A 27,876-nucleotide genomic window follows, 5' to 3' on the forward strand; every position below is an offset into this window, starting at 1 on the left:
AGCTGATATGAAGCCTTGTCCTGGTGCCCACACACAAAAACTTCAAATCCAACATTATTTTTCCTGCTTTTTCTTTTAATAAATCACTTGACTTGCTCAAAACCACCAAACATTCAATCATTTCAAGACGTTTAACTTTTTAAATGAAAGTTTAAATATCTGAATTATTGACTGAAAAAATTATTTTCCATATAATAAATGGCAGAAAAAACAGATTTTATAGCATTTTCAGCAAAGGGTGCAAAATGCCTCAGACATGAGGAACGAGTACGTTAGGTTTAAAAAAAACTGACTAAAAGGTTTTTGGAAATATTTGTGTCACAGTTGAAATAAAAGTTAAAAAAGTTGCAGAATCTTGTAGGAGGGTTTAAGGATTTGCTCTCCTGTTGTCTTCGGGTCAAAAATGACCCAAAACTGTTCAACTACAAAACAAAATAACAGGGAAACATTGTCTTTATTCATATTTCTATGGAAACTACAGTATTGGGAACAAAGATTATCTTCGGGCCACTTTTGACCCGGTAGTTAAAATCCATCAAAGAACATGCAGACACATTCACACCGTGGTGACTGTGTTTAGAGCTAAAACGTTCACCTTTCCTCATCCTCATACACAAGTAACTTACTAAATTTGTCCCGCTGCACGTGATTTTCTGACAGAAAATGTCCAGCAAGCAGCAAAATATGAAATATTTTCTAAGACCTGGGTGATGGATAAATGAGAAAGCCAACCAGTGGAGGCCCAGGGAAGAACCAAAGGATGCACGCTGTCACATGACATTTCCTTCACCTCTCAGGAGCGCCTGAAAAGGAAGATCACTGTGGTTGGGCCATTTGGAAAGAACAAGCCTGAAGAGAAGAATATGTATAGATAAAAAATAATCAGAATAATTAGAAAAATTCAAGCATTTTTACAAAAACAAACCAGCTTTAGCTCAAATAACTGAAGAACTGAATGAATTTCTTACTGGATGAAGTTTAACTCTTGCTGTTCTGCAGCAACTTGATCAGACTCTTGTTGTAGTCGTCCACCTGCTGGTCGACGTTCTTGACGACAGGCTTGTAGTTGCTCTCTCGAGACTTGGAGGCGATGACTGCAGCTGTAGTTAAAGATCAGTAACTTCTATGGAACCACTCAGACCCAGAATTACTGCATATGTGGACACGACCTTTCATTTAAAGGTGCAGCATGTAAGAAATACTGACATCTAGTGGTAAAGATGAGCATAGCATTCATTCATTCTCTAAGCTGGAGCCTATCCCAACATTTTACCAGGTGAGAGGCAGGTATACCCTGTACAGGTCATCAGTCCATTGCTGGGCCAATACAGAGACAACCAACCATTCACACACACACACTCACTTCTAGGGAGAATTTATAGTGACCAACATGCAAGTCTTTGGACGGTGGGAGGAAGCCGGAGAACACAGAGAACCCACACATACACAACATGCAAACTCCAGACAGAAAGGCCACCCCAAGTTCGAACCTCGCCCAGCCAAGGCTCGAACCAGCGACCTTCATGTCGTGAGGCTGTGGTGCCAACCACTGTGCAGCAATGACTTCTAACCATAAGCTCAGCTGTGAATGGCCAAAATTCTTCAAGCGTCTCATTAAAACTTCACATATTCAGTTGAACTGGTTTATGTTTCTCAGCAGGAACATCCCAGAAACCTCTGGACTGTGAATGATTCTGGGAAAGGACAGAAAATCTGGGTTAGGGGTTCTCGATCTCTAATCAGAAAATATTTATTATGAATTCATACACCTGAGTGCTTAGGTGAAGAAACACACTGCATAAATAAACTCAGCTAGTTTGTGTGGTTTAACCAGTGAACTGAAAAGAGCATCTTATTTCAATTCTCATTCAACAGCCTGCAACTACTGGTAATTTTTATTTTTGTAGTTTAATTTTATTAGGTGAAGGTTGTTTTCTAATTAGGAGTCTGCAACATTTCACAACACTTTCAACTTTCTAAATGTTTTCCTCCACACTCTTCATTAATAAACATTCAAATCTGATGGTAAGCCAGCGCGGGATCAGCCAGCAGCAGCTTTGTACGTTTCATTTTCAGCCTGGTCATGAATCAGAGGTGATCAACTCCTGCTCTGAATGCAGCTGCTGCTGCAAGAAGCCTCTTCTGGTTGCTTCTGGACCGGGGAGGGGCCTGCGCAGCTCCCATTCCTCATTGCGAAGAATAAACTACGTTCATATACGTCATTCTCCAAAGGTCTCCAATACTACCAGAAAAAGACGCGAGATTTGTCGCTAGTCGCTTTGAAAAAAAAGAACTAGCTAGATACAGCAACAAGGTTGGCAACACCACACACACCGTGTTGACGTATGAGTGCGCCCCCTTGAGGTGAGGCAGAGTACTGTTTGCCTCACCTGCTGACTTTCTGACTCTCTGCACTTTAAGGGATAATGTTTGACGAGGTGTCCATTATCATAACCGTCCGACGCGAATTGAAATACTAGTTTTCTTTCTTTACATGGGCAGATGTCATGTACTGTCCATGAAGAGAATAGCACATTGTGAGCTGAGGTGAGCACCAATTAACCATTTTGCACAATCCAGAAGTAAAAAATATTAAATTGATATATTTCAAATAAACTTCTTTTAGATAAAAATCCTAACAATGATAAATGCAGACTTGTTAGAGGAGACATTAATACATCCTGTCATACCTTAGTCATTGTTCTGTAAATTCAAGCTAGAGCTCAAAGGAGAAGGCCTGCTTGCTGCTTCTGGTTAACCACTGCTCACATCTTTGTATTGATGGGCTGCATTTTGGCAAAGCAAATGGCATCATTTTGTTGTCCTTCCACCCCACTGCTCAGACAGACTGCAGCCTTTGGACAGAAGTGTTTATGGGCCATTTAAAAAGCACGTGAACTCTGTCTCTGATTCCTGGATAAGAAACAACCCAGGTAAAACACTCAGCATCTATGACATTCCTGGGATTGTGGCAATCGCTAATCCTCTGGCTTCAACCCCACTAAATCTTCAGGCTGGCTTTCGGGTGACAGAGGTTCAAAGTTACAACAGGGACCTGTTTTTGGAGACAGAATTTGCACCATCTTATGATCAGCCCTATCGGAACCCAGCACTACCAAGCCCAAGCCCCAACCCAGCTGTTCCATGCTCCGAAACTAGCCTATCTTTTCCAGGCCCCAGCAAAACCCAAACACCAACCCAGCCAATCCAGGACCCAGAACTGAACCAGCTACTCCAGGGCTAAGCAAGCAAGCCATCACCTTATCCTTTGATAGTAATGCCCCCGCTTTAACTCCAGAGAAGTATTAGGCCTTACCCAAAAGCTGGTCCAAGAAAAAAAGTTAAGCAGCACAGGAAAGAGAGAAAAACTGCTATTCTCACCAACATACCTGTGAAGGAGGCACTTGAAGCGGAAAAGCAGCTACAAGGAATAAAAAAGTCAACCAAATGCAAAATAGCAAACAAGCAAAGCACAGGAAAAAAAAGAGGATAGGTACAAAAAGAAAAACTCCAGATGACTCCTCGTCAGAAGAGTCCCTGGAGTTTTTCTGGTCTGTGTAGAGCCATTTGGAAACAGCGACCTGGGTGCAGTGCATAATATGCAAAGGATGGGCCCATGAAAAATGCACCACTGGCAAATCAGTCTACATGTGCCAGAACTGTGAGGTGAGTGAATGGTTGAAGAAAGGTTAAACAGATATTTGAGGCAGTCTGGACTGCAGTCCAGTGCATGTTGCATATTATTTTGTTAATTTTTATTCAGCTGAAATAAATTACGAAACAAGAGGGAAAGCTGTCAGAAAATACCTCTGAAAGAAGCGCACGGTCGCCTCCTGGTATGACTTCTGTGAGTAGTAACAACTGAAAACTGTTGCAACGGAGCTTTTCTACTGTAGGCTAACATATTCTGCCGTTTTATATGGGAAGTAACAGTAAATGATCCGACTTAAACGGGAGGATAAAGTAGTTGCTGGACTACCCTGCCCTCTTTCTAAAACAACACCAAAATAAACTTCACTGTTAGACTGAATTACAACCAGGAGAAAGCTGAAACCTCTGCATCAGTTTGAAGTCCCTCTGTTGTGTCAGTTTAGTATACACATCAGAGTAGCATACATTATGTTAATGCGTATAGGAATTAGGGTTAGGTGCAGTCGTCAGTTTGCACTATGCGGTAAACGCGCTACCGATGTACACTCGTTTTCTCCTGGTTATTATTTCTTTTCTTGGCTTTATTTTCCTCCATCTCGCGGGGCATATAGTATGGGTGGTCCTCCATTTCAATGTAAACTGGCAAGCTAAATGATCCACGGTCATATTTGCTCGCAAGGATTCGTAGGTAAAATGCTTAAGTTTGTCCCCTTTTGGCTACTGTATCAGAGTAGTGATGGGATGTTGGGATTTTTAGCCCCATAATTTACCTTAACTTCTCCCAAAAATTAATGAATTGTGTTTTGAAAACCGTTTTGTGTTCAGCATTTTTACGAAAAGCCTTATATTTCCTCCTTTTGAGCATTTATTCTGATACAAAACAAATTACTTTTGTTTACTATTTCAACAAAAATCTTACATTGCACAAATGAACAAAAAACAGTGAACAAATCCACAAAACAGAACAAGAACCAAACTCAAGAAAGCAGCATTAATGTCCTCAGTCAGGTTGGCATTCAGAAAAATAAGATGCCTCATCTTGAATGGCTGATCTGATTTCTCCTCATTGTGAGTAGTGTTTGGACGCACTCACTCACATTCTGTCCTCATGGCTGTTTGCTGTTTCAAGCCAGATTTATACTCGCGCAACGTCTGCGTGCAGTTGTTTACAGCGTAGCTGACGTTGGTGAGTTTGCTTTCGCACTCGAGCAAAGGGGGTGCACATTGTTTTGGTGTCGTGTTGCAGTTTCTCCTCCTAACCTGAAGGTGGCAGCAGAGATGGTATCGGCCGGTAAACTCACCAGGGTGGAGTTCTTTTGATGGTTCACTTCAGTTTGGTAGGTATTTTCTGTTTTAAAACAACAATGGCGTCCAGTACGGTTCAGTGTCTTTATTAGCTTGTGGAAGATAAGAAATAATTCGATCAGCCTCAACTTGATCCACTGGTTATTGTTTTTAAAAACGGTGGTTACCACACAAATTTAGCTAGAAGATCCACATATCCGGTGATCCCAAACTGACCAATCACAAGGGAGTACCTCTGCGTAACCATCTGCGTCGCAGGGGTGCACGTCAGGTATGGAAGAGGTGTGCATCGAGCCTCTGCGGAGGTACGACGAACCTACGGCGGTGACTCAGGCGCAAACACCGTACAACCATATCCACCATAACCATATTTTCCTCAACAACAAACCCCTCCAACCACCAATTTTCCTCAATTTTAATTGTTAATATTTCTTTTCTCTGCAGCCTTCAAGAAGCACAGATAGATCCAAACTGTCCAAGTGGCCTCTTACCCTCCGCCACAGAAGTCTTCATCTGGACCATCTTTCATAAATTCCACACAATATCCTGTATTTGGTGTAATTTTCATGAAGCTTGTGAAATAAATGTTTAGTAATTACCAGCTTATGAGTTGGCCTAGTTTCATGAATTACCATTAGAGAGCAGTCATGTTTCTTCCTGACAAAGCATCGATCCAAACATTGACCCCTGTAGGTGCAATGATATAAAAACCTGGAATAAAATTGAGTATTAAATGTACAAATAATATATATTTTAAGGCCAGCAGCACTTTTATCAGCATCAAGTGGTTTAACACTAAATTATTAATACTAAAGCATTTCTTATATTTGACTCTTGACAGATGTAAATTTGCAATATTGCGATACAACCGTCCGCCTTCACTCTCCTGAAGCAACAGCATGCATGTACACAGGAGATCTTTCTAGATGGGGGGGACTGTCTGTGCTGCGTGCAGTGAGCTTCACTCTGATCAGCCGACAGAGCGCTACGAAGAAAATCCCACGCACACGCTTAAGATGCTGCCGTGATAGTTTATACTCAATGTTCATGATGTAGCCATTTTATACCATGGTCTGGGTGAATACTCGATTCTAATTGGCTGGAGGGTGTCCATTAAAAAGTGATAACAGACACCTATGAAACAAGTTCAGAGCAAATAGACTTACTGTTGTAAATTATTGCGCTGACTAAATGGTAGTTGGTAACCATGGCAACAGAAACTCAGACGCCGGGCTGCAAACACGCCAGATCATGTCTGTGACGGTGCATCGCTGTTAAAGCAGATGCAGGCTTATTGTGCTCCGTCAGTCCAGGAGAGACGAGAATGGAGCAACATTTTGTCGTCCCACAACGTCCCAACCAGCAGTGGTCAGGGTCCACAATAGGGCTGCAACGATTAGTCAACGCTGTCGACAATAGTCGACAATAAAAATAGTCGACAACGAATTTAGCCTTCGACTATTGTCGGCAAAAAAAAAAAAAAATCAACATCGTCTTCTAATCCTATCTCTGCTGAGAGCTGGAGTTTGTGAGTCTCAACAAGTGGGCTCAAACTCATCCAAGCTCCTTTCAGAACGGATCAACAGTTTCTAGAAATGAATTGTGCATTAGTCACATCACACACTGAAAGCTACATCTGCCAGCACTCTACAGTATGTGCAATACCGGGTATTTTTCTCAGTCCATAGTCAAGAAAATCTGACATTCTTCAGGTCATGTTAGCCTCTTTTACAAACCTTTTTAAGATGGGACTGATCAGAGGGATTTGTGAAAGTTTAGAAAGAGAATGAGGAGTCAGAGTTAATCCTCCATAAAAAAACTACTGAAAATGAGAGCAAATGACCCACCTGAGGAGTGATAGCTGATTAAATTAAGTGGGTCACATATCTGAAGGATACACTCTTTCATTACAAAGTTGTTCTGCTCCAAGTGCTGCCACTTTCTCTCCAGGTTAGCCAGCTAGAATATCAGTGAACACACAAAGTTAACATACAAAGGAAACCTCTGAAGTTGTGTCTCATCTATTAGGATACAGTCAAACTACAGAGAATAAGACATGAAAAAAACAACTGAGTAATAACATTAGGACATCTGGGTGGCTTAAAAATGCTCCAACCTGAGAGTGTGTCTCATTTTCCTGCAGTTTGGTCTTCAGAGCATCATGTTTCCGGTTCATCTCCTCCAGCAGCTGTCCAAATGAATCTCTGTGCTGCGCCAGCGACACCCGGTCCTCCAGCAGTCTCTGCAGAAGTCATAGTGAAGTCAGTGTGTAGTTAAAGCCGAGCTGTGGGATCACCCAACCCTGCGTTACCTTCCTCTTCTCCTCAGCTGTGTTCCTCAGGGTGTCCAGGTCTCTGTAGGTGTGCAGCTCAGCCTCCATGGTGCTGACCTGCTCCTTCAGGGTGCCGAGTTCTCCGGAGATCTTCCCCTCCAGCTGCTGCACCTTCTCTAGGTCCTGCTGGAGGCGCTGGGACTCTGAACAAGGGAGGATGCATAAATATTTTTTTGTACTTCTCACAGTAAAAGTACCTGGCTGAGGTGTTTTACTGACCTGCAGTCAGTCCTCTGGCAGTGCTCTCTGACTGGACCACCTCCGTCTCCTTACTGACCAGCACTTCCTGGATGTTCCTCAGCTCGTTGGCGGTCACTGTATCCATTTCACGCAGCCGCAGCATGTTCTATGTACACATAACAAATACAACTACATATGTACTTTTTTTTCTTTCTCAGACTGCTCAGTCTCTCTAACATTTACAGGACATTGACCCCCCGGGGCTTCCTTACCCTGCTGCAGTGCTCCAGGAGTGAAACAATGTTCTCTTCACTGTGGGTCAGCTTCTCCAGCTCCTGAGCCTTAGACACCTCAAATGACTCCAGAAACCCTGAAACGATGGAGAGATTTTATTTGAGCGAGACTGATCATCACATCCAGTGCTATCTGGTTTTACTGGAACTCACGGTCGATTTCCTCATCCTTCCTCTTCAGCTCCTTGTACTTCTGTTGGCATTCCCCTTTTGGAAAGAGACAAGTTATCCTGTTATTTTAACTCATAAATAAACTGAAAATAGGACATTTAATATTTAATGTTGACCTTCACTTGGGTGAACGTCAGATGCCCACCAACCATCTACAGAGCATCATATCAGCTTTCGTGTTGAAGTGTGCAACTTTTTCTCAAAAGTTTAAACTTTTCTCCATCGGTTTTTGATAGAAAATGATCCATAATGTCATCCACTTATATCGATCCCCTCGGTATGAAGGCTAGAAAAAGATATGAGGCGAAGCTGGTGGCAGTAGGACTGAACGAATGCCCTTATGTTGATCCACTATTGTGAAAGAGCTGCTAACAAGAAACAATGAAAACTTCACAAAAACCACCAACAGACGTTTGTTATTGTTACTGTAACCTGCCCTTTTATGGTATTGTTGGCATCTATACAAAAACAATCATATGTTTTAAACAGTATTTTATTAATAAATGTTGCCTGGACTTTTGCACTAAACATTATTTATTTTTAACTAAATGTTATTTATTTTGTGCTATTTAGCATTTTTATAGCAGTTTGTTTAGTTTAGAGTGTTTCAGTGTGACTGTTTTGTTTGTTAATAAAGAGACAAGAATTTGTACATTAGTTATAAAATGTGTGTGAATGTGTGTAGCTTCACTTTCGGTAAGCATTTTGCCGTGTGGGGTGGAGGGCCCCTGCCGGCCTAGAGCAGGCCCTGCTCGCTGCTTTTATAAGGTGGCTGCTATGCCAGCTGAACTAAACACAGGAGCGTTCAGCTCCAACAAAACAGTTATTTTCCTTGTTTTTCCACCTGATCTTTTGCTCCAGAAGCGATTTATCTGTAACAGTTTAGTAATGGTGCTGCTCCGGTCTGTTGCTACTGGTGAAAACTATGACAGAAACATCAAACTCAAGAGGCTGAGGTGAGATAACGTTATAAGGTAAATATAAATAAAATATATAAATAAAATAAAAATTGTATGTATATGTTATGTTATTATTATTCTAAGTTATTTTTTATTATTTCCTTCAGAAAAACAAGACTAAAAAACTTCAACATTAGAATCTCTGTGATAATTTCATTTCTCTGGAACTATCCAACTAATTAAACTGAGCAAATGTCCAAACAGCAAGAAAACTGACTTCACTAAAATATAGCTAAAGAGGCTGAAAGAAACACTAGAAAAGAAGAAAAGGAGGAAGCCGGATCTGGTGGAGGTACCCTGAGCTGCCTCTAAGTCCTGATCCAGGTGTCGGAGCTCCTCTGTAATCTGACCGGTCCTGTCCCTGATCTCAGTCAGTCTGAATGTAAACACAAACACACAAAGTTACACAGAGGACATTTAAGTTTCAATAGGCAGCTAATTAATAATAAAAACATACTGTCTCTCCATGCTTGCTATTTCCTGGTTGTCCTCCTTCACCTGGAAAACAGTGAAGTTGTTCAAATCGTTATTTTATCCCTCTGGAAAATAGTGATGTCATTCACTCCCTGATATTCTTCAAAGTCTTCATCAAGATTATAGCATAAAAAGTCCATAACAATTTAAACAATTACTGTATTTCAGCCATTTCTCTGTAAAAATAAAAAAACAAAACAAAAACCAAGTGTTCGTAGTTGTTCAAGGTGGTGCTGTTTCCACACTTTTACTAAGAACACATGCAGTACGGACACAAAGAAGACTCTCGTAGCCCGGAAGTCACCAGCTCTGGTCGTCATGGGCAACAATCCTGCATGTTTTAGATGTTTTCCTGCTGCAACACACCTGACTCAAATCATTACTGTTAATAAACAGGCTTGTGCAGAACTTGACGACAAGCTGCTGAAGAACCTTTTAATTTAAATCAGGTGTGTTGGAACAGAGAAACATCGAAAACCTGCCGTTGCCCATGACAGTGGGAGTCGATGACTCCTGGCATGACCCCTGGCATATAGACATATGTTGTTCACAGACATCACATTGGTCTCCGGGCCGTACATCTACAGTGCTGCCATTTTGGTCCTGGACAGAAGCCTGGATCTTGTGCAGCAAGAGATTGAACAAACCATAAAACTCTTAACATTCTTTAGATCGTTATTAGTCATATCATCCATGTTTTTATCCAGTTGTTGATTATTTGTGAGACCCTTTAGTCCCACTTCAGACATAATCTGACCCCTCTGAATGATTCACGTACTTTTTCTGTAACATATTTAGTAAAAGTACTATAGGGATTGTGTAATAACATTCATTACTGTTGGGAGGGTTTTTTTTACTGGTGCAATATATTTTATTTTGGTTTTATTATTTATTTTTTCTATATGAGTTATAATGTGGTAGTTATTTGCTAATTTCCATATTATGATGAGTTAAAATAATTGGGGTGTGGGGGAGCATCCCTTCATTCATTGGTCCTTCTCAGCCATACTGTACATGTTTTACTACATCTCTCAACATCTCTTTACATTATAAATACTGTGTAAAATCTACATTTTCTGCTGCTTTTATTTATTCATATTATAGATCATGTAATTATTTTTTTTCTGCAGCACTTGAAAAGTCACATTGTGATCACTAAAGATGTTTATTGTAGTTTGTACATATCGGTTTAGTTGTATTTCACCAGCGATGACAGCAGACTGCAGTTGTTTCTGTTTGATTCATATTTTCTGATAAAAACCGTTTGATTTTTCTTACAGATGATGAAATCTACTTTTTTTTTACTTTTTCTTTTTTTTTCTTTTATTACTTTACATAGGGATGCCTTTTAAACCAGGAAATTTTAATAACCATAATCCTTCGCATTAACCAGATTATTTTTCCCCTTATATTTTAATATAAAAACTCAATCAGCTGAAAAAATTACAGATGATTAAAACATTTAATCCAGTTTAAAAGCAACATCTGTCTAAACGGGGGCGGCTGTAGATCAGGAAGAAGTCGTCTTCCAACCGGACGGTAGGTGGATCCTTAGGCAAGACACTTAACCCCACATCGCCTCCCGATGTGCCTATCGGGGTATGAGTGTGTGTGTCTGTGTGTGTGTGAATGAGTGAATGTGACAGGTAGTGTACAGCGCTTTGAGTGGTCAAACTGACTGGAAAAGCGCTATACAAGTACAATTAATTAACCATTTAATGAGTCATCTTGCTACAACCAATATGGTGGACACGTTGACGTTGTTTCTTTTTAGATAAAATGTCTATAAAGTAGCATGGCAGCAAATTTGCAACAAAAGACTTATGTTGTTGTTATTTTTTAAAATTCAATCTATTTTATTATCGTTTTTTATACTTGTAAGTAAATTCAAACTTAGTGGGGTTAACAATGATTGAACCTTTTTGTATAATGATGTGATACATGTGAAACTACTGTGACATGATGAGAAAATGCCTCCTCTTATGAACCTGCAGGAACAACTTCTCCCTCTCCTCCTTGGGGGTGCCCAAGCTCTTGTGCTCGGCCTTCATGGCATCGCGCTTTGTCTCCAGAGCCAACAGCGTCTCGTGTAGTCGAACCACTTCCTGTTTGATCTGTGAGTGTGAAAGTTCCTGTAAAAATAAGAAACATAAAACATCACCACTGTAATTTTCTTTTCATTTTCTTTCCATGTGCATTTCGTACAGTTCATCATGACCCCAAACACTCACCACTTCATAAGCCTCCTTCTTGGTTACCAGGATGTCCAGCTCTTCCTGGAAGACAGCCAGTTCCTGAAGAAAAATAAAAAGAGAAGACGAGAAGAGAAGAGTAAATAAAGTAAATGATTCATTTAATTGTTTTACTCTGTAGCTTTACCTGCAGCAGTTCCTCATTGGCCGCTGTCATGGTGAAATATTTGTCCTGTTTAGGAGCCGGCATTGCCTGGACTACCTCATCAGCAACTCTCCATTCCCTCCTGATCTCCTCCTCTATGGCCCTGATAGCCTCCTCTCGTCTGGAGAGGAAACACAGCAGGATGGACCACTGTAACTTATTTTTTATGTTGATAACAGTGAAGTAGGAAGTGATGAAGATCTGTTCTACATTCACATCCAGGACACAGGTAAGACAGCCAATCAAGGCAAACAGGATGTGGCAGAGTTTACATCACTGCCACCTTATCTAATTATTGCTCAACAGGGATGATGCAGCTTTAACGTGCAAAAGAAGTCTTGGAACATCCAACGTTACCCTCACCAATTTTGCTACTGGAAAATCAATCACGTGTCTTATTGATTACTTTGTAGTGCTGTTTAGTATTAGTATTATTTACTGTATTCTGGCTCTGTGCCGGTCGAAGATAATGTGTATATATCATATACATATACACATACATATACACATATATATATACACAGATGCACACATATATATATACACAGATACACACACACACACACACATATATATATATAAGAAAGTAAAGGTAATATTGTTATAAGGACATGTGAAACTCAGTCAGGCAAATTAATTTCAATTATTCATTTAGCAATCATTTAATTTAATAAAGGACAATCTATAACAAAAAAAAAAAACAGTTACAGAGCAACAGTGAACTTTAGGGAACATTTTCATTTTAAATTGCAGCATTTCCATTATTTTTGTTCAAAACAATATCAAATTAGGTTATAAAAAATACAAAACAAACAAATGCAATTTAACACACTTAACTACAAGTCAAGTGACAATATGTCTAAATTAACAAAGAAAGTATGATTTTGCTTTAACGTGCTTTAACAGATTTATTAACACTGCAGATAAAGACGTGCTGTAATCAGAAACGGTCTCCAGGCATGTTGCTGCTTCACTGTTTAGGTTTCATGCTTGTTTATTGAAAGTATATAAAGTCCAGTAAGGATATGATTTGTGTGTTGATTTACAAAGTTTAATTTCCACTGATGTTCATGACTTATTTTATTTATTAGAGTACATTTCTTGTTGCTTGAAATGGCCACAGTTTGTTCAGGTGAGACATATTTTACAGATTAATGGCCATCTACTTCCTTGCTGCGTTCAAGACCACTCGGAGATAACGTTCACGCTACAGGTTAACTCGGCGGAGAAAACGAAGTGTGGTTTATTGTCACTATTTGCTGAACATTGAAAACATATGCAGCAGCAAGTTCTGCTTATTTTCGAAGAGGAATACGTGTAATTTCCGACTTTAACATTGTTCTATGTTCAATTCATTTTCTACAATTCAGAGTCAATTCAGAGTCTCAACCACTATACCCATAGTTAAGTTTTTTTTTTGTTTGTTTTTTTTTCCCTGAATCATAGTGAAAATCCGGAGATCCGGCACGGTGCCGGAATACTTTCAGCCCTGAATACTGTATAAATCCTTGCTACAGCTAGTTTTTGTCGTCAGCTACTTTGTTAGAGAAGGTCCTATAAAAAACAATACTTTGAGGTAAATGTGTGCTGGTATGAACCATGAACCAATAGTTCCCACCTTCTTAGCTGAACGATAAACAAATGCAACAAAAGAGAAAAGTCGATCAGCTGATCACCAACAGCCATCAAGATTCACGGACGTGGGAGGATAGGGAGAAGCAGCTGTTGCACAAACGGAGATGACCAGAGAGCCACTAGAGCAGACACGTTGGTGCAAAATGCAGGATAAGTTTAAAAAAGAATGAGGAAAAGTGCGGGTGTGGAACCATCTCACCGGGAAAGTGTGTGTTAAAACATCCGCATTCTCCACAGAGGCGACGTCCATGGGTTGCTCCATTAATGCTGTGTTTATCCTCAAGTGCATCCAAAGAATCACCCAGCTGATCTTTCAGGCTTCGCCAGCTGGCTAGCGGTTAGCTGAGTCATCTTCTGCTTACTAGAGTTTGTTGAACAACTAACTGACACATTACTGCCACCACGGTGTGGAAAGCTGCATCGCAACTGAGCTTCTCATGATAACTAAAATATATATATTCTTTTTTATGGCACCACACAAGTTGCAGCTTGTAACAGTAGCTCCTCCTCATTTTTCAGTTTCTTCTTCTGTTTATTTTGTATGGTCTTTCCCTTTTGTATCAAGTCCAATATGGAGAACAAAATCAGGGCTTTTTTATTTTGTTTTTTGGAGTGGGAAAATGATCTGAACAAGTCCTTAACATGTTTGACCAGTTATCGCTGCTACAGGCCCCATCCTTGACATATCAAGTTTACAGCCCCATCCTCCTGCACACCTCTACCCCAGCTTACTTCCTCTTACACTTATACTCGTGTAGCGTCTGCGTCGCCGCCGTAAGCACTGCGTAGCTCCGTTTTCAACACTATACAGCCAACACTGCTGAAGAACAAGCTGAAGAAGACGGATGGATCTGCACCTCAAATCATGGATTCTGTACTATTTCACCAACCGTCCACATAATGTGAGGACATGGGACTTTGTGTCAGACACCGTCGTCTGCAGCATGGCGGCTCCACAGACTTTTCACACAACACCTCCACTTGCAGAAGTTCTCTATTGACTCTGCTATCATCGGCCTCATCACAAATGGGGATGATGGGGAGTACAGAGAACTCATGCAAGATTTCGTAGATTGGTGCCTGTGGAAGAAAACAAAAGAACTGGTGGTGGATTTCCACAGGCGGACCAACACATTCAGGGAATGGACATAGAGATGGTGATAGTGTTCACCTAAACAATAAACTGAACTGGTCACTGAACACTGCTGCACTCTACAAAAGAGGACAAAGGAGACTTTACCTACTGAGGAGACAGAGGTCATTCTGAAGTGCAGGGGGTGCTTCTAAAGACCTTTTTTGACACGGTGGTGGCATCAGCCATCTTTTATGGCGCCCTCAGCTGAAGCAGCAGCATGTCTGCTGTGGAGAGGAAGAAACTGAAGAAACTGATCAAGAAGGCCAGCTCTGTACTGGTATGCACCTTGAACCCGGTATAGGTTGTGGCAGAAAAGCAGATTATACATAAGCTATTGGGGAACAGCGCTCACCCCCTCCAGAACACTCTGACAGCACTGCAGAGCTCCTTCAGCGACAGACTCCTCCACCCCAAATGAGTGAAGGAGCGGTACTGTAGATCCTTCCTTCCTGCAGCAATTACACTGCATAACAAACACTGCGTCCAGCAGACCAAAAATACAAATGCACAATGATAAAATAAATTATTATTGTACATATAGTCAATAAATATAAAAAATCTCATCTTTATATCTTAATTTTACTCTTATGTATATATCTTTAACCCCTAACCCCAACGGCTCCCCGGGTGCTGGAATCTGGCAGCTAGGCAACTAGGATGGGTTAAATGCAGCGAAAGAATTTCCCCACTGTGGGACTAATAAAGGATTATGATGATTATGATATCTCTACAACAACTTTGTTTTATTTATAATTTCTTTTCTTTTACTGCTGGTCCTTCTGTCTTGCTGCTGTCACTCTAGAATTTCCCCTGCTGGGGATGGATAAAGGTCTAATCTTATCTCTCGTGTTGATTAGACAGTTACTACATAACTACAGACAGTATATGCGTATTAACTACATCAGCTGAACGAAGCATGAACTTAACTGGCAGTGTGAGCGTAGCTTTGTGATGTATGTCCTAACTGTTTGGTGTGTGAGGCTGTACCAGCATCATTTTGTGGTAGCTACCAGCTACTGGTCTGCTGATTCCAAGCACAGGCACAGTCAAAATGATCCGCGCGGCTGAGCACTGTATCCGACGCTCCACAAACATTTCATCTGCTGCACATCGGTGCACTGTGTCTTTGGTCAACCATGTTGTCAGGGTTTTGAAGATGTAGTTGATCTACACCACCACATTTTTGAAACTCAGGATGGCGTTGACAACCACCACTACAGCTTCATGTCGTTGATTCTGACCAGTTTTTACAAGCTGAGGCAACACCACATAACGAACTCCACACTGTGCAAATGCAGAGGAACAGCTTGAGAAAGAAGACGTGCAAAGTGCTGCTGCAGGAAATTAGTCCACTAAGTTCTCAGTGGTGTGCATTTTATATCAAAATGGCAAAAGGAAAAGATCTAAGTAACTTAGATTGAAGTTTAGTTTGGGGGTATTTTGGTAAATATTTATTTTAGCCAAACCTTGTGTGTGTGTGTGTTTTAGTTTTGTTTTTTAACTCATTCTTTTATTATTTTAATTTTTTTGATCTACTACCATTTATCTATTTATATTATATGTATATATATTATCAGTTTTTTCATATCACTATCAGCATCATCATCCTTATTTCTCTGAGTATTGTAGGACATATTTAGTATATGTATGCATGTGGGTGTGTGTGAGTATGTGTAAGTATATGTGATATAAATAAAAAAAAATAATATATGTTGTATTATAAATTTATGTCTGACATTTATATTAAGCCAAACAGCTAGAAAATCGTTTGGAAATTCAGAGTATTGGTGACTTTAATCGTTAGACCGCTGACTCTGTTGACTAATGCAGTAAGTAAACATGTCTTCCCAAGATGGCGGCCGCGTTGATGCATTCTTCTAATGGACAGCATCTACATTTAAATATGATACTGGCTTATATATAACCAACGAAAGACAAAGGAAGGTAAGGAGAACTGCTGAGTGATCATAAATGGTTGGCTAGCTGGAACAGCCTTCAGGTTATACAGGGAACAAAGGTCATTAGCTGTGCTGGCTACGCATGAGGAACACGTACAAGCGTTCACCTCAATTTGTCTGTAAGTACAGGTAAGTGTTGTCTTTAATGCTCAGTAGTTCAGTGATATCAGCTATAATATCAGCTAAATAACCCAGAGATTTAACTTAGGAAGTTTAGACATTCTCTTCTGAATTTAATTCCAGGAATTATAAAATATTTGTTCTCACCAGCTGCTGATTTTCTGGATGAAAAGAGAATGGATCAGTGTCAGCTGACCGCTCAGTACACACAGACTCATAAAGATCAGAGGAAAACAAACTGCGATGATCTTATTATGCTGAATGCTTTATTATTAATCATTTTCACTGAGGTTGCTTTAAAAGTGCTCATGTGGGAGTTTACAATATAAATGAATCCAAAGATTTCATATTCAACCGTTTTTTGTCTTCACTGCTACTCATGCTGCTTTTATCAGGCAGTATTTTGGTTTACAAACACTAAACCAGAGGTCTGCAACCAGAGCTGCAGGTGGCTAAAAATGCTAAAGAATGAACTAATGTTTTTACATATATATATATATATTAACCAATGCAGGTTTTAGCTATTTTTCAGTTTTTTTCATGGAATAATTGAATCTCCACAACACAATGACACTAAAAGTACCACAACTTTTTTGTGTCCTGTTTTTTGTCATTAGGTTGGAAACTATTAACTTTTTCATGGTTTTTACAATATTTTTTACAAATGTCTATATCCCATAGAAGAAAGTGTCTACTGCAAATGTTTCATGTTTTTCTTTATTTTAAAATTAAAATTTGGTTCTTCAAAAATAACACATTTACTACAGTAGATATTTATTAAAAATAAGTTGTCTTTTTTCAAAAGTCTCACAACATTTGCTAAATAAAAATCTAAAGTAGTTTTATTTAGCCGGCTGAGGGAAAAATGGCTCTTTGGATTGGAAAGGCTGCAGACCCCTGCACTAAATACATAAACAGGTTTAGCAGCAGTTTTCTCTTTAAACAGCAACAGTTAAAATATTTCTTCATATATATTTATAAAACCAAATATTTATGAGAAAGAAGGATGAAATGTTCAGGATTTACTAACTAAAAGGTAAAAAGTCAGCAGGATGAATTTAAAGCTGTGAAGCTGCTTCCTTCTAAACACAGAAGGAACAATATGTGATGAATATCAGCATCAGGTGAACAGACAGAAAGCAGGATGAGAATCTCACAGCTTCTAGACGGTGAGGAGAGAGAAATATTCACTATATGCACAATAACTTCCATCCATGCACCTTCAGTGTTTCATTATCCAGATTTCTGGCCTATAAATTCTCTAAACTTTCATTTTCAGCCTCCGCTACCGGGAGGTAAGGGGTTAACATCTCGTTCCAGGTGTAACGTCAGGTCTGTAGATGTAACTGTAAACATGTGTGGTATCCACAGAAAGTCCAGAATCTCAGCTATTAGCTCAGTAAAACCATTTCTATCACCACCAAACACAGTTAAGACAACAAATTATTTAAAGAGCAGCTACACAAAGTCCGAAAAATATGTAAACACAAATGACGTCTCCCCGTGTCCACCCCACGGCATGAACACGAACAAACGACTCCTCTACTGAAAGCTCACATCTCACAGATTCCACAGCTGGAAGTTTCATCTCACTATGACCAAGATTCACCGAACCAGAGGTAGAAGAAGACCCGATTTATGCTGCATGTTTGTAAAACAGACATAAAATGTCTTACCTTTGTTGTCACCAGGATAAAACCAGATTTAGTTTTTTTTTTAAAAAAGCTAGGTTTCCCATTGTCTTTTGGGAGAAATTTTACGCCCATTTGCATGGGTTTTGACAAAGAGAAATGTTGGTTCTTTTTCTTCTTTCTTAAGTCTTAAGCCAGACAGAAAATGTCTCTTCATTTTAATAAACCCTCTCTTTCCTGATTAAATCAGATGCAATGCTGCAGCAGAACTAGACAAGCCCAAAATTATTCATACCTTTTGCAAACAGTCAGAGTCTATGGGAAAATCCAAAGTTCTAGAAAGTTCTAGACCATTCCAAATAGTCCAAGCTGTTCTAAAGCATCCTAATAACCGTGATTGATTGGAAACGGCTGTTTTAATGAACTCAACAGGTGAAAAACAGCAGCTCCCTGTAGCTGCTTTGTGGACAGTCATGGCTAAGCTCACTGAGGACCTGCGGCTGCACATTGTGGCTGCTCACAAGTCAGGAAAGGCCCTTCAAGGCCATATCTAAACATTTTCAAGTTCCAGTGGCTTCAGTGCAAAGTATTATTAAAAAATACGAGAACTTTCTCACTGTGGGAAATCTCAGAGGACAGGGTCAGAAGCTAAAAGTGACACCTGTGCTGGCCAGGAGGTTAGTGCCAGAGGTGAAAAAGAATCACTGCCAAGGCCATCCTGGTGAATCTGGGCTCTGCTGGTGGCAACATCTCAAGGCAGACAGTCCGACGGACACTGCACACTGCTGGGGTCCATGGACGCAGACCAAGGAGGACGCCACAAAAAGACACACAAAAACCCGCTTGGCCTCTGCAAATGCTCATCTGGACAAAGAAGACGACTTCTGGTCTTCTGTTTTATGGTCGGGTGAAACAAAAATGGAATTGTTTGGCCACAATGATGTGTCCTTCATTTGGCATCGAAAAGGAAAAGCCTGCAACCCTAAGAACACCGTCCCCGCTGTCAAACATGGTGGTGGGAACCTGATAAAAGGTTCACACCTGATATACTTATTTATATATAAGTGTGTGTGTGTACACTGCTTCTTTAAAATAACTTCTTAACAAGATCTTGACAAGTTACTCTAATCATAATGTGAAACACTGCATTCCTGGTACCTGCAGTTAAATGTTTTGTTATGTTGTAGATGTACTGTGATCTGTCAGTTGTAACCCATGTTTAAGTGGTAAACTGAGGTAAAATATAGTTAAAACTGCACTTATTTTGCTCAAGAAGTTTCAGGTTGTTTGTGATTTCTTTTCTAAAAGGATAGTATATTAAATGTAAATGTGATGATAATGTACTTGTACTTTTTTTTTATAGTTGTTAGTTATCATTTTTCTGGTCCAGCCCACTTATGATCAAATTGTGCTGCATGTGGCCTGTGCTCTAGAATGAGTTTGACATCCATGGGTTAAACAAAGGTACCTGTATCATCAATAAAGTACTAAATACTAATTAAGGTACTTTTTATATTATATGCGTATGTCCATATATACAGACAGATATTACCTATTTGCATGTTTTCATAACCTTTCCTCCATAATGCACGCTGTGTATGCTTGTTCATAGAACACCAATAACTGTGGTGTATAACTTTTTATTTTATTGTATTTGTATTTAATATTTGTATTTTCTGTTTTCTTAATCTGCTTTTCTTAAACTGTTCTTCTGTAGCTGTGCTATAGTAAAATTTCCCCATTGTGGGATTAGTAAAGTCTTATATTTTCAGAGCAGGATGATGCAAAGGAGCCATAAAACTCTCTTCCTGCTGTGGCTGACTGCAGGTGTTGGAACCATGATGGGAACTACAACTGAGGTCATGGAAAAACAGGTATGAAAGTGTTTTGTTTTTGTTTTTTTCACATCGTTGGTTGAGCTTTTTTCTGCTTGTGTAATTCCCGTTAAATCCCCGTCTATCCATCAGGTGGTCAAAAACCTAACAAACAAGCTTTTACAACTCATCCCTTATAATGACAACAATGACAACATAACCACGTTGGTGGCTGATGGGAATCTGATTACTCTGAATGTGACAGACCAACGTGCCCTAGCTAGTTATCCTACACTGGAAGAACTCCACTTGGACAGTAACCGGATCATGACTGTACCAGCCAAGTACTTCTCTGGACTAAAACACCTCAGAGTGCTGTCTCTTGCTCGAAACAATATCAGCAGGTAAAAAATAAAATAAAATGGTAGCAGTCTCTTTTTCTACAGGACAGTTTTGAATGTGACAATAAGTGAGTGTTGTTGCAGGCTGGACCACGAGGCTTTCTCTGAACTGGTTTTCTTAAAAGAGCTGGACCTATCCCACAATGAGCTGACAAACCTCCCCACACAGCTCCTCACAGGGCTAACAAACCTGCAGGTAAACTGTCCACGCCTCAAGTATACTAAAACAAACTAATTAATCTTCCTGATAAAGGAATTTTGCTAATATTTTGCTGGCGTTGAGTCAGTCTGGCTGCACTGATCATGAAGAGAAAACAACAGACTGTGTCTCCTTTACATTTGTCAAATAAAAACCTTTGCTCAGTGTTATCTCAGCTGCAGGACAAAATCATCTGGAAGAGAACAACTATTTCTGTTACGGTGCATGTGTTATTATTCTAACAGCATTATCGTGTCTGGTCCCATCAGATACTGAACCTTCAGGACAACCCATGGAACTGTTCTTGTCCTCTGCAGAACACTCTTATCAGCATGAGATCAGCTTTTATTACGTTTGGTAACAACATTCATTCATAAACACAACTAAGTAAACGCTGTTTAAAATCAGTTAAACAGTTTAACAGAACTTTGCCAATCTTAATCAGCATTAGGACTTATTTTAAACTACGTGACATCTGACTGTACAGGGGGTCCACAAGTTATCTGTGCATCTCCAGATGAGAGAAGGGGCAGCAATCTTCTGGAGGATACAGCTCTGTGTCCCACATCACCACGCACCGAACCACGAACACCAACATCAGTCTGTAGACAACAGCCTCAGAGTTTAACCATCACGCTGAAAACCACACGGTCATCAAGTCAGAACAACAGCGAGAGCACAGGTACGATTAGACATGCACATACCCTGTTAGATGCAGCAGTGCTTGAAAGTTTCTGACATTAACCTTCTACAGTAAGCCAGCGTGATGAAGTAAAACTACCAACATGGTTGGAAAAGGTTGGCTATTTAACTAGTTGTATTCTGCAACTTTCCTACCAAAGTCTTTTTCTTGTTTAGGTCCTGATTTACTAAGTAAACTAGATATAAGTGACATGTCTTACAGACTTCATACTTCGTCTTTCCAGCTCGCTGACTAACATTTTGGCCCTGTTTTAACCTTCATATTAAACACCAACTCTTTAACTTCAGTATAGTAAACCAGGGATGGGTAACTTCAGTCCTTGAGGGCTGCAGTCAGTAGGTTTAGATCTTTTTCAGCTCCAATAAACCTGGTCCAAATTAAATGGCTCTCCTTAACAGCTTGTTGTCAATGTTGACCCATTAATCTGATTCAGGTGTACTGCCAGGGAAAAGATCCCAAACCTGCAGGACAGTGGTCATTGAGGACTTAGCCCATGCCTGTACTAGAGAATTATTTTCTTTATAAAGGTCTGAGCAAAAATTTAAAAAAAAAGTTCTCAAATGTTTAAAAACTTTTAAGCACAACTATACGTAAATGAGTAAAGGGAACATAAGCTGAACAGACTGTTTTGCTCCACCTCTGCTCCATCCTGTAACCAGACCAGTCTCCTATGCTCGGAAACACCTGGAAGTTCACAGCATGTGTGGCAGCCTTGGCTCTAATCACCTCCATGCTCATCGTATCAGCCGTCAAGGGACCTTCCTGGTACAAACGCTTTCACAATTACAGACACCGACGGCTGTACCATGAAGAGGACTGGGATGGGGAGGACTTCGTGTCAACGGCCTTCCAACAGACGGAAGGGCACCTGACCCATGAGACAGTCACTTTTGAGGTCCAGCATTGGCAGACAAAGGAGGAGGAAGAGGAGGATGGGTACTTTGAGGATTCATACATCCAACAAGAAGAGGAACAAGAGGGAAAGGAGATTCAAGTGGGACCATGAAGAAGCTAATGATAAGTAAAATACGACTGAGAAACTGGGGAATGTGTGGTAACTAACTAGGCTGGATCATTCAATAGCACAATATTACAGTTTCTGCCCTCCAACACCACCATGGAGGTGATTTTCTTGTCCCTGTGTGGCGTAAAGGCATGGTCCTCACAGCAATGATGGAAACACGCTCAAACATGCAGCATTGTACCGACATGCAGGGAAAAGGAGGAATCTGTGCATGGATTTAGACTAGACCGATACCAGTTTAATGTGTTTGAAACAAGTTTATTTAGAACTACACAAGGACCCGTTAAGACGACACTAAAACAACACGGCACAGTTTTCGATGGCTTTTCAGAGGTGACAGAATCAACACATCTGTTCTTAAGTCTTACTAAACAGCTTTTTAAGAGGACTGTGGCATTCATGAAAATCATATATCGGTTTAGTCTTAGCTAAGAAGAAAATCCTCGAAACACTCAAGAATACTATTTCAAATATTTGAGTGCTGACATGTTTAAACAAAGTCAGTGTTTGTGTTGTTTTCTGTTGTTAAATTCATTAAAATACAATAATAAAATGAGTTTTTTTTTTTATAACTTTTGGTGATTTACAAAGCTTTTTATTATTATAAAATATAATATATTGCAGATTGTGTCCTAACATTATAATTTTATACATGTTTTATTTTTATTACTTTTGTTTTCGTTCATTTATTTTGTCATTCTGTTTTTTATTTTTCCTTGTCTCTGTCTCACCTCCGTTTTTTTCTTCAGTTTTGTGGCCTTTTATGGGTATTTTCAGGTGTTTATAAATTTGCAAAGTAGGCTCACCTATTCCATCCTTTTAATATACGAAGAGACTGGTATTCACCAATCTAAAAGGAAAAATATGGAAAATATTGCAGTCTACAAACACGTCTGTGAATCTGACAGGTTTTCTTAAAAACTTCTTAAGAACAACTTAAGAATAAATCTAAGATGAGGCCTACTGACGTCCCTGTCTTATAGATAATGGGACCAGCCGTGTAATTTTCCCCGTGAGCCTTGACAGACACAAACATTGTTTTATATATTTTAGGTTCACTTTGAGTCTCAACACTTACAAGCTGTGCTTTAAAATTTGGAATCCTCCGTTCTTGGAGAAGGCCGACAAAACTATTATTGAAGGGGAAATACAACTAATAGAGATTACACAAGCAATTCAAAAAATGAAGTCGGGTAAGTCGCCAGGTCCCGATGGCTTCCCGATTGAATTTTACAGAACCTTCTCGACCAAACTCCTGCCCTACCTTTGTGAGGTTTACAAAGAAGCATTCAGGGCTAAAGCTCTACCACCCACAATGACACAAGCAACCATCTCCGTTCTCCTTAAAAAGGGTAAGGATCCGCTCAGGTGCGAATCCTATCGACCAGTGAGTTTGCTTTGCTGTGACTATAAGATATTAGCTAGGCTACTGGCCGATAGATTAGAGCGCTTGATAGTGCTTGATAAGATCATTCACCAAGATCAAACTGGGTTTATGAAGGGAAGGCAGCTGTACAGTAACCTTCGTCGTGTCTTTAATGTAATTTATCTGCCAAATGGTGATATTGAGCCAGAGGTAATTATAGCATTAGATGCTCACAAAGCATTTGACAGAATCGAGCATAAATATCTGCTTAGGGCCCTTAAAGGGTTTTGGTTTTGGGTCATCTTTCTGTTCGTGGGTTGACATTCTCTAGCAGGGAGAATAAATTCTGTTAAGATGGTTATACTGCCAAAATTTCTGTTCCTTTTTCAGACAATACCAATATTTATTCCCAAATCATTCTTTAAAGAATTTGAAAAGATTACGTCTATGTACGTTTGGAATAAGAAAATACCTCGGATCAGAAAGGAGTTTTTGGAGGGGCAGAGAGAAGAGGGCGGTCTAGCTATGCCTAACTATATGTATTTTTACTGGGCAGCTAATATTTATAAACTCGCCTTCTGGTTCATGACTGGGGAGGATGACAGGTTGCCCATTTGGGCAAATATGGAACGGAGCTCCTGCATGTCTGGCTCACTGGCCTCAGGTGTCTGTTCACCATTGCCGTTTGACAAAAGATTAATTACTAATAACCCTGTTTCACTAGGAACAATTAGGATCTGGGAACAATTCAGAATCCATTTTAAACACAAATGTGGCCTCCTGGCGGCCCCTATATTAGTAAATATACTATTCCCCCCTTCCTTAACTGACTCTGCATTCCAGGCCTGGGCAAATAAAGGTATTAGTACGGTGAATGATCTTTTCAGGGGAGGTTATTTTATGTCCTTTCAGCAGCTGCAGGCAGAATTTGGGTTGCCCCACTCAAACTTCTTCAGATACTTGCAGCTGCAAGTTTTGTTAAAAAGTACTTCTCTCCAACACTTCAGACCCCTGCTGCTAGCTGGATAGATGATTGCCTGACCGTAGATCCTTCACAGAGAGGAACTATATCTTCCTTGTATAACTTAATCCACAAAGCAGCAGCCCCCTCTTCAGACAGCATCAGGCGGTGGCAACTGGAACTGGGATTACAAATAACAGGGACGCAATGGCAGCGGACAATGAGGCTTATACATACATCATCAATGTGTATTAGACATGGGTTGATACAATTCAAGGTTGTCCACAGACTCCACTTATCAAACAGTAAGCTGGCAAGAATGTTCCCAGGAACGGATGAGACTCGCCCTAGATGCAAGTCTGAGATAGGCACCCTCGGTCATACTGTATGTTCTGGGGATGTCATGGATTGCAGGCCTTTTGGGGGACAGTTTTTGACGTCCTGTCAAAGGCATGGAATATAAAGATTTCACCAAACCCTCTTACAGCTGTATTCGGAGTGGTTCCTTTGAACTGCAGAATCTTGGCCTGGCAGGCTTCGGCTCTGGCTTTCTCTACACTCTTGGCCCGACGACGCTTCCTCTTATCTTGGAAAAAAACACTGCCCCCTTCACATAAACGATGGACAGAGGATTTGCACTCGCACCTCAAAGTTGAACACTTAAGACATACTACACAAGGTTCTGCTAAGAAATTTTACAAAATATGGAAACCAATCTTGGATTATTTTAAAAGACTTCCGACCGGATCCAGCTAAAGCCGGAATTGCAATGCATTCATTGTTTTTATTTTATCTATCTGTTCCTATTATTTGTGTATGTGTCTGTACATATAGGTAACATGACATGTCATGAGGCTGCATATTTCAGCTATTTGTTTAGGTTTTTTTTGTTTGTTTTTTTTTGTCCCGTCATGGATGTGTGGAAGTGTTGTTAGGGTTGTGGGTGTTTTTGTTTCATCTTGTTTCATCATGAAAACTCAATAAAAATATCTAACTAAAATTTGGAATCCTGAATTACTGCAGATATAAATGGTAGATACAAAACATTGGCCCTATTAGAGAAGTCAGTTAGTTTAATGTAGACATTTCTTATGGAATCAGGCTGTTTTGGAGAAAACAGTGTGATTAACTGAATAACACTCACTCTCTCCTCCTAGTGAAGATACTGTCAATACTTTGTGCCTCGCTGTCATTCTGAGCTTTCAGCTGGGAGAACAGGAAGAAAAACAAAAGTAATGAGTTCAGTTTTTTAGAAATTTAGAATTACTTACTCAGCCCACATGAGTACAGTTTTCCAAAATTTACAGGAAAATCTTACCGTGTTGTAGTCGTTAATCATTTCCTCTAACTCTGTGTTAGTGTTGAGCTTGTCCACCAGCTGCAGACACAAGAAGTAAAACCCTCAGCAGCCATTTTTAGACTATATTACACCAGGTAGCTTGTTTTTTATAACACCAGAGTAATTCTAAATATTCATGTGGCCCTAAACATAATAATCAACCAGTTACTACTATTTAGCTTTGGCTTCTGAACTATGATGTATGATAACATAAAGTTATTATATACCATGTTGTAGTCAGCAAGCTTGCCTTGCAGGTCCTTAATCTCTGCAGCAAGACCCTCAGCTCTACAGAGCAAACAAAACATCCAAGGGTCAGAAATATGCCAGTTTATGAAGTTTCATGTTTTAGGTTTCACTACTTTTTACCCTCTTTTCTAGCTGCTGCTCTTAGAGCCAACTGGTAAAACTAAAACCAACCTCTTCTCGTAGGAGAGGTACACTGAGTTCTCCTGGTTGTAGTTGTCAATCTCTTTGCGTAGTTTGCTGCTCTCTGTGGTCAACTCATTCATCTTACTCCTAGAAGCAAAACAACGGTATTCACCTTTACGCTCAAATTTTTCTCAAATTAAAAGTTACTCCAACTAACTCCTGAAATAAATAAAATATTATGTTACCTGAGGAGGCCTAGGTAGTAGGACTTATCAAGAATCTGTCTCTGGGGCCCTAGGATTGGAGAAGGTGACACACAGATATTGTAGTGACCTTGGCTCAGAGTTACATGTTAAACATTAACAAGAATTCACAGAAAGCCAGAGAGATAACATTTCATTAAAGTGAAAAGAGAATGCAGGTGTTACTTTAAGGATTACCTTTCATGCCAGTTTTCATCCCACTGAGGCCCTGCTGGGTTACAGGCCGGTCAGTCACTTTGATGGGTGCCGACAAGACTCCAGGGTTTGGGATGCCCCCCCTCATACCAGGCTGACCACTGGTACCTGGAACTAACTGGATTAAAATGAAAAAAAAATCACAGGATCACGTGTTTTGAGTTTAAGTTTTTGTTTGTTTTTACTTCTGACAGCAACATCAGTATACACAGAAAACGAGAGCTGGGATGGTATCTCAAAGGTTAAAAAAAGAAGAGGGAAGAGAACAAATCCAAGCTGCACATAGCATACCGCAGTTGCGACACGGATGGCGGTAGGTGGAGGTCGGATAGCTGTTGGAGGTCTTCCCATACCAGAAACTCCAGATCCACTACGACTCATCGGTCTGCTGGAGGGAGGCCGTTGGCTCGCCATGATGCCTATAAACCCTTGTAAACGTTGTCATACAAATATCTACAGCTGCTCAGAGAATGCAGATTCACAACAACCAAGAAGTGGCGCAAACTGCTTCCTATAATCCTGCCTATATGTATGATGAGAGCAGCATGAAGACAGTGAAGACAGAAACCGGTACCTCGTTGGTTCTGAATCATGTAGTTTAACGTTACATAACTCTTAAAGGTTGGACTCTGAGCAGAATAGCGTGTTAAAAGACGTGTTTGTTACACTATTAGGCCAATTTCACGTAATCTGAATTACAAAGAAAAAACAATCTGTTATTGTAGTTAGCTAAAGTTTAAACAGAGACGTCTTCCTAGCTTAGCTTGCCGTGCTAATGCTGGCTAGCATTGGGTTGTTGCTAGAGAAAACTGATGTTTCATACCTTTGATTTGACTCGTTTCGGGGTGTTTCCCTCGATATTATATGCCGCTATTAATTCCAACTGGGGCACGATAGAAAGTTTGTCCAAGAGGAAAACACGAATAAAACACTTAAAAAAGGAGAAAACTAAGCTGGAAGTAGAGCAGCGTCTAGAGATGACAGACGTTGCCCCGGTA

The 27,876-nt window shown here is 40.1% G+C and overlaps 2 protein-coding genes across 6 annotated transcripts; one reads left to right on the forward strand and one right to left on the reverse strand.

Annotated features, from left to right (window-relative positions):
- Positions 1 to 146: 146 nt before the first annotated feature.
- Positions 147 to 27,869, reverse strand: ift74 (intraflagellar transport 74). Of its 3 annotated transcripts, none has more exons than XM_041967627.1 (21): positions 27,702 to 27,869; positions 27,170 to 27,297; positions 26,861 to 26,996; positions 26,666 to 26,714; positions 26,469 to 26,567; positions 26,276 to 26,336; positions 26,028 to 26,087; positions 25,854 to 25,915; positions 11,745 to 11,883; positions 11,597 to 11,659; positions 11,354 to 11,497; positions 9,349 to 9,389; positions 9,188 to 9,267; positions 7,915 to 7,968; positions 7,741 to 7,838; positions 7,508 to 7,634; positions 7,268 to 7,431; positions 7,073 to 7,198; positions 6,855 to 6,915; positions 969 to 1,094; positions 147 to 849 (listed from the first exon to the last, which is right to left on the reverse strand). In XM_041967627.1, the coding sequence occupies exons 2-20, from the start codon at positions 27,290 to 27,292 to the stop codon at positions 979 to 981; spliced, it is 1,803 nt and encodes a 600-aa protein (XP_041823561.1). In that variant the 5' UTR covers positions 27,293 to 27,297; positions 27,702 to 27,869; the 3' UTR covers positions 147 to 849; positions 969 to 978. The 3 variants fall into 3 exon arrangements, with proteins under 3 accessions (XP_041823561.1, XP_041823563.1, XP_041823560.1); XM_041967629.1 differs by having other exon boundaries at positions 149 to 803; positions 27,170 to 27,306; XM_041967626.1 differs by having other exon boundaries at positions 150 to 803.
- Positions 16,399 to 22,908, forward strand: LOC121628554 (leucine-rich repeat-containing protein 19-like). Of its 3 annotated transcripts, none has more exons than XM_041967631.1 (7): positions 16,399 to 16,476; positions 20,014 to 20,115; positions 20,209 to 20,459; positions 20,541 to 20,652; positions 20,925 to 21,012; positions 21,143 to 21,337; positions 22,018 to 22,908. In XM_041967631.1, the coding sequence occupies exons 2-7, from the start codon at positions 20,020 to 20,022 to the stop codon at positions 22,362 to 22,364; spliced, it is 1,089 nt and encodes a 362-aa protein (XP_041823565.1). In that variant the 5' UTR covers positions 16,399 to 16,476; positions 20,014 to 20,019; the 3' UTR covers positions 22,365 to 22,908. The 3 variants fall into 3 exon arrangements, with proteins under 3 accessions (XP_041823565.1, XP_041823564.1, XP_041823566.1); XM_041967630.1 differs by lacking the exon at positions 16,399 to 16,476 and adding an exon at positions 16,489 to 16,619 and having other exon boundaries at positions 19,995 to 20,115; XM_041967632.1 differs by lacking the exon at positions 16,399 to 16,476 and adding an exon at positions 16,582 to 16,619.
- Positions 27,870 to 27,876: the final 7 nt, after the last annotated feature.

This window comes from Melanotaenia boesemani, chromosome 18 (genome assembly GCF_017639745.1).
Source record: "Melanotaenia boesemani isolate fMelBoe1 chromosome 18, fMelBoe1.pri, whole genome shotgun sequence".
Classification (NCBI taxonomy): Eukaryota; Metazoa; Chordata; class Actinopteri; order Atheriniformes; family Melanotaeniidae; genus Melanotaenia; species Melanotaenia boesemani.

Excerpts from the sequence above, each read along its gene's own strand:
- ift74 (XM_041967627.1), bottom strand. The coding sequence starts at position 27,292 with ATGGCGAGCCAACGGCCTCCCTCCAGCAGACCGATGAGTCGTAGTGGA. Across the intron at positions 25,916-26,027 it reads TGATTAACGACTACAACACG|CTGAAAGCTCAGAATGACAG; the intron begins GTAAGATTTTCC and ends CTGTTCTCCCAG. Across the intron at positions 9,268-9,348 it reads ATAGCAAGCATGGAGAGACA|ACTGACTGAGATCAGGGACA; the intron begins GTATGTTTTTAT and ends GTTTACATTCAG.
- LOC121628554 (XM_041967630.1), top strand. The coding sequence starts at position 16,573 with ATGAGGAACACGTACAAGCGTTCACCTCAATTTGTCTGTAAGTACAG. Across the intron at positions 20,460-20,540 it reads GCTCGAAACAATATCAGCAG|GCTGGACCACGAGGCTTTCT; the intron begins GTAAAAAATAAA and ends GTGTTGTTGCAG. Across the intron at positions 21,338-22,017 it reads GAACAACAGCGAGAGCACAG|ACCAGTCTCCTATGCTCGGA; the intron begins GTACGATTAGAC and ends TCCTGTAACCAG.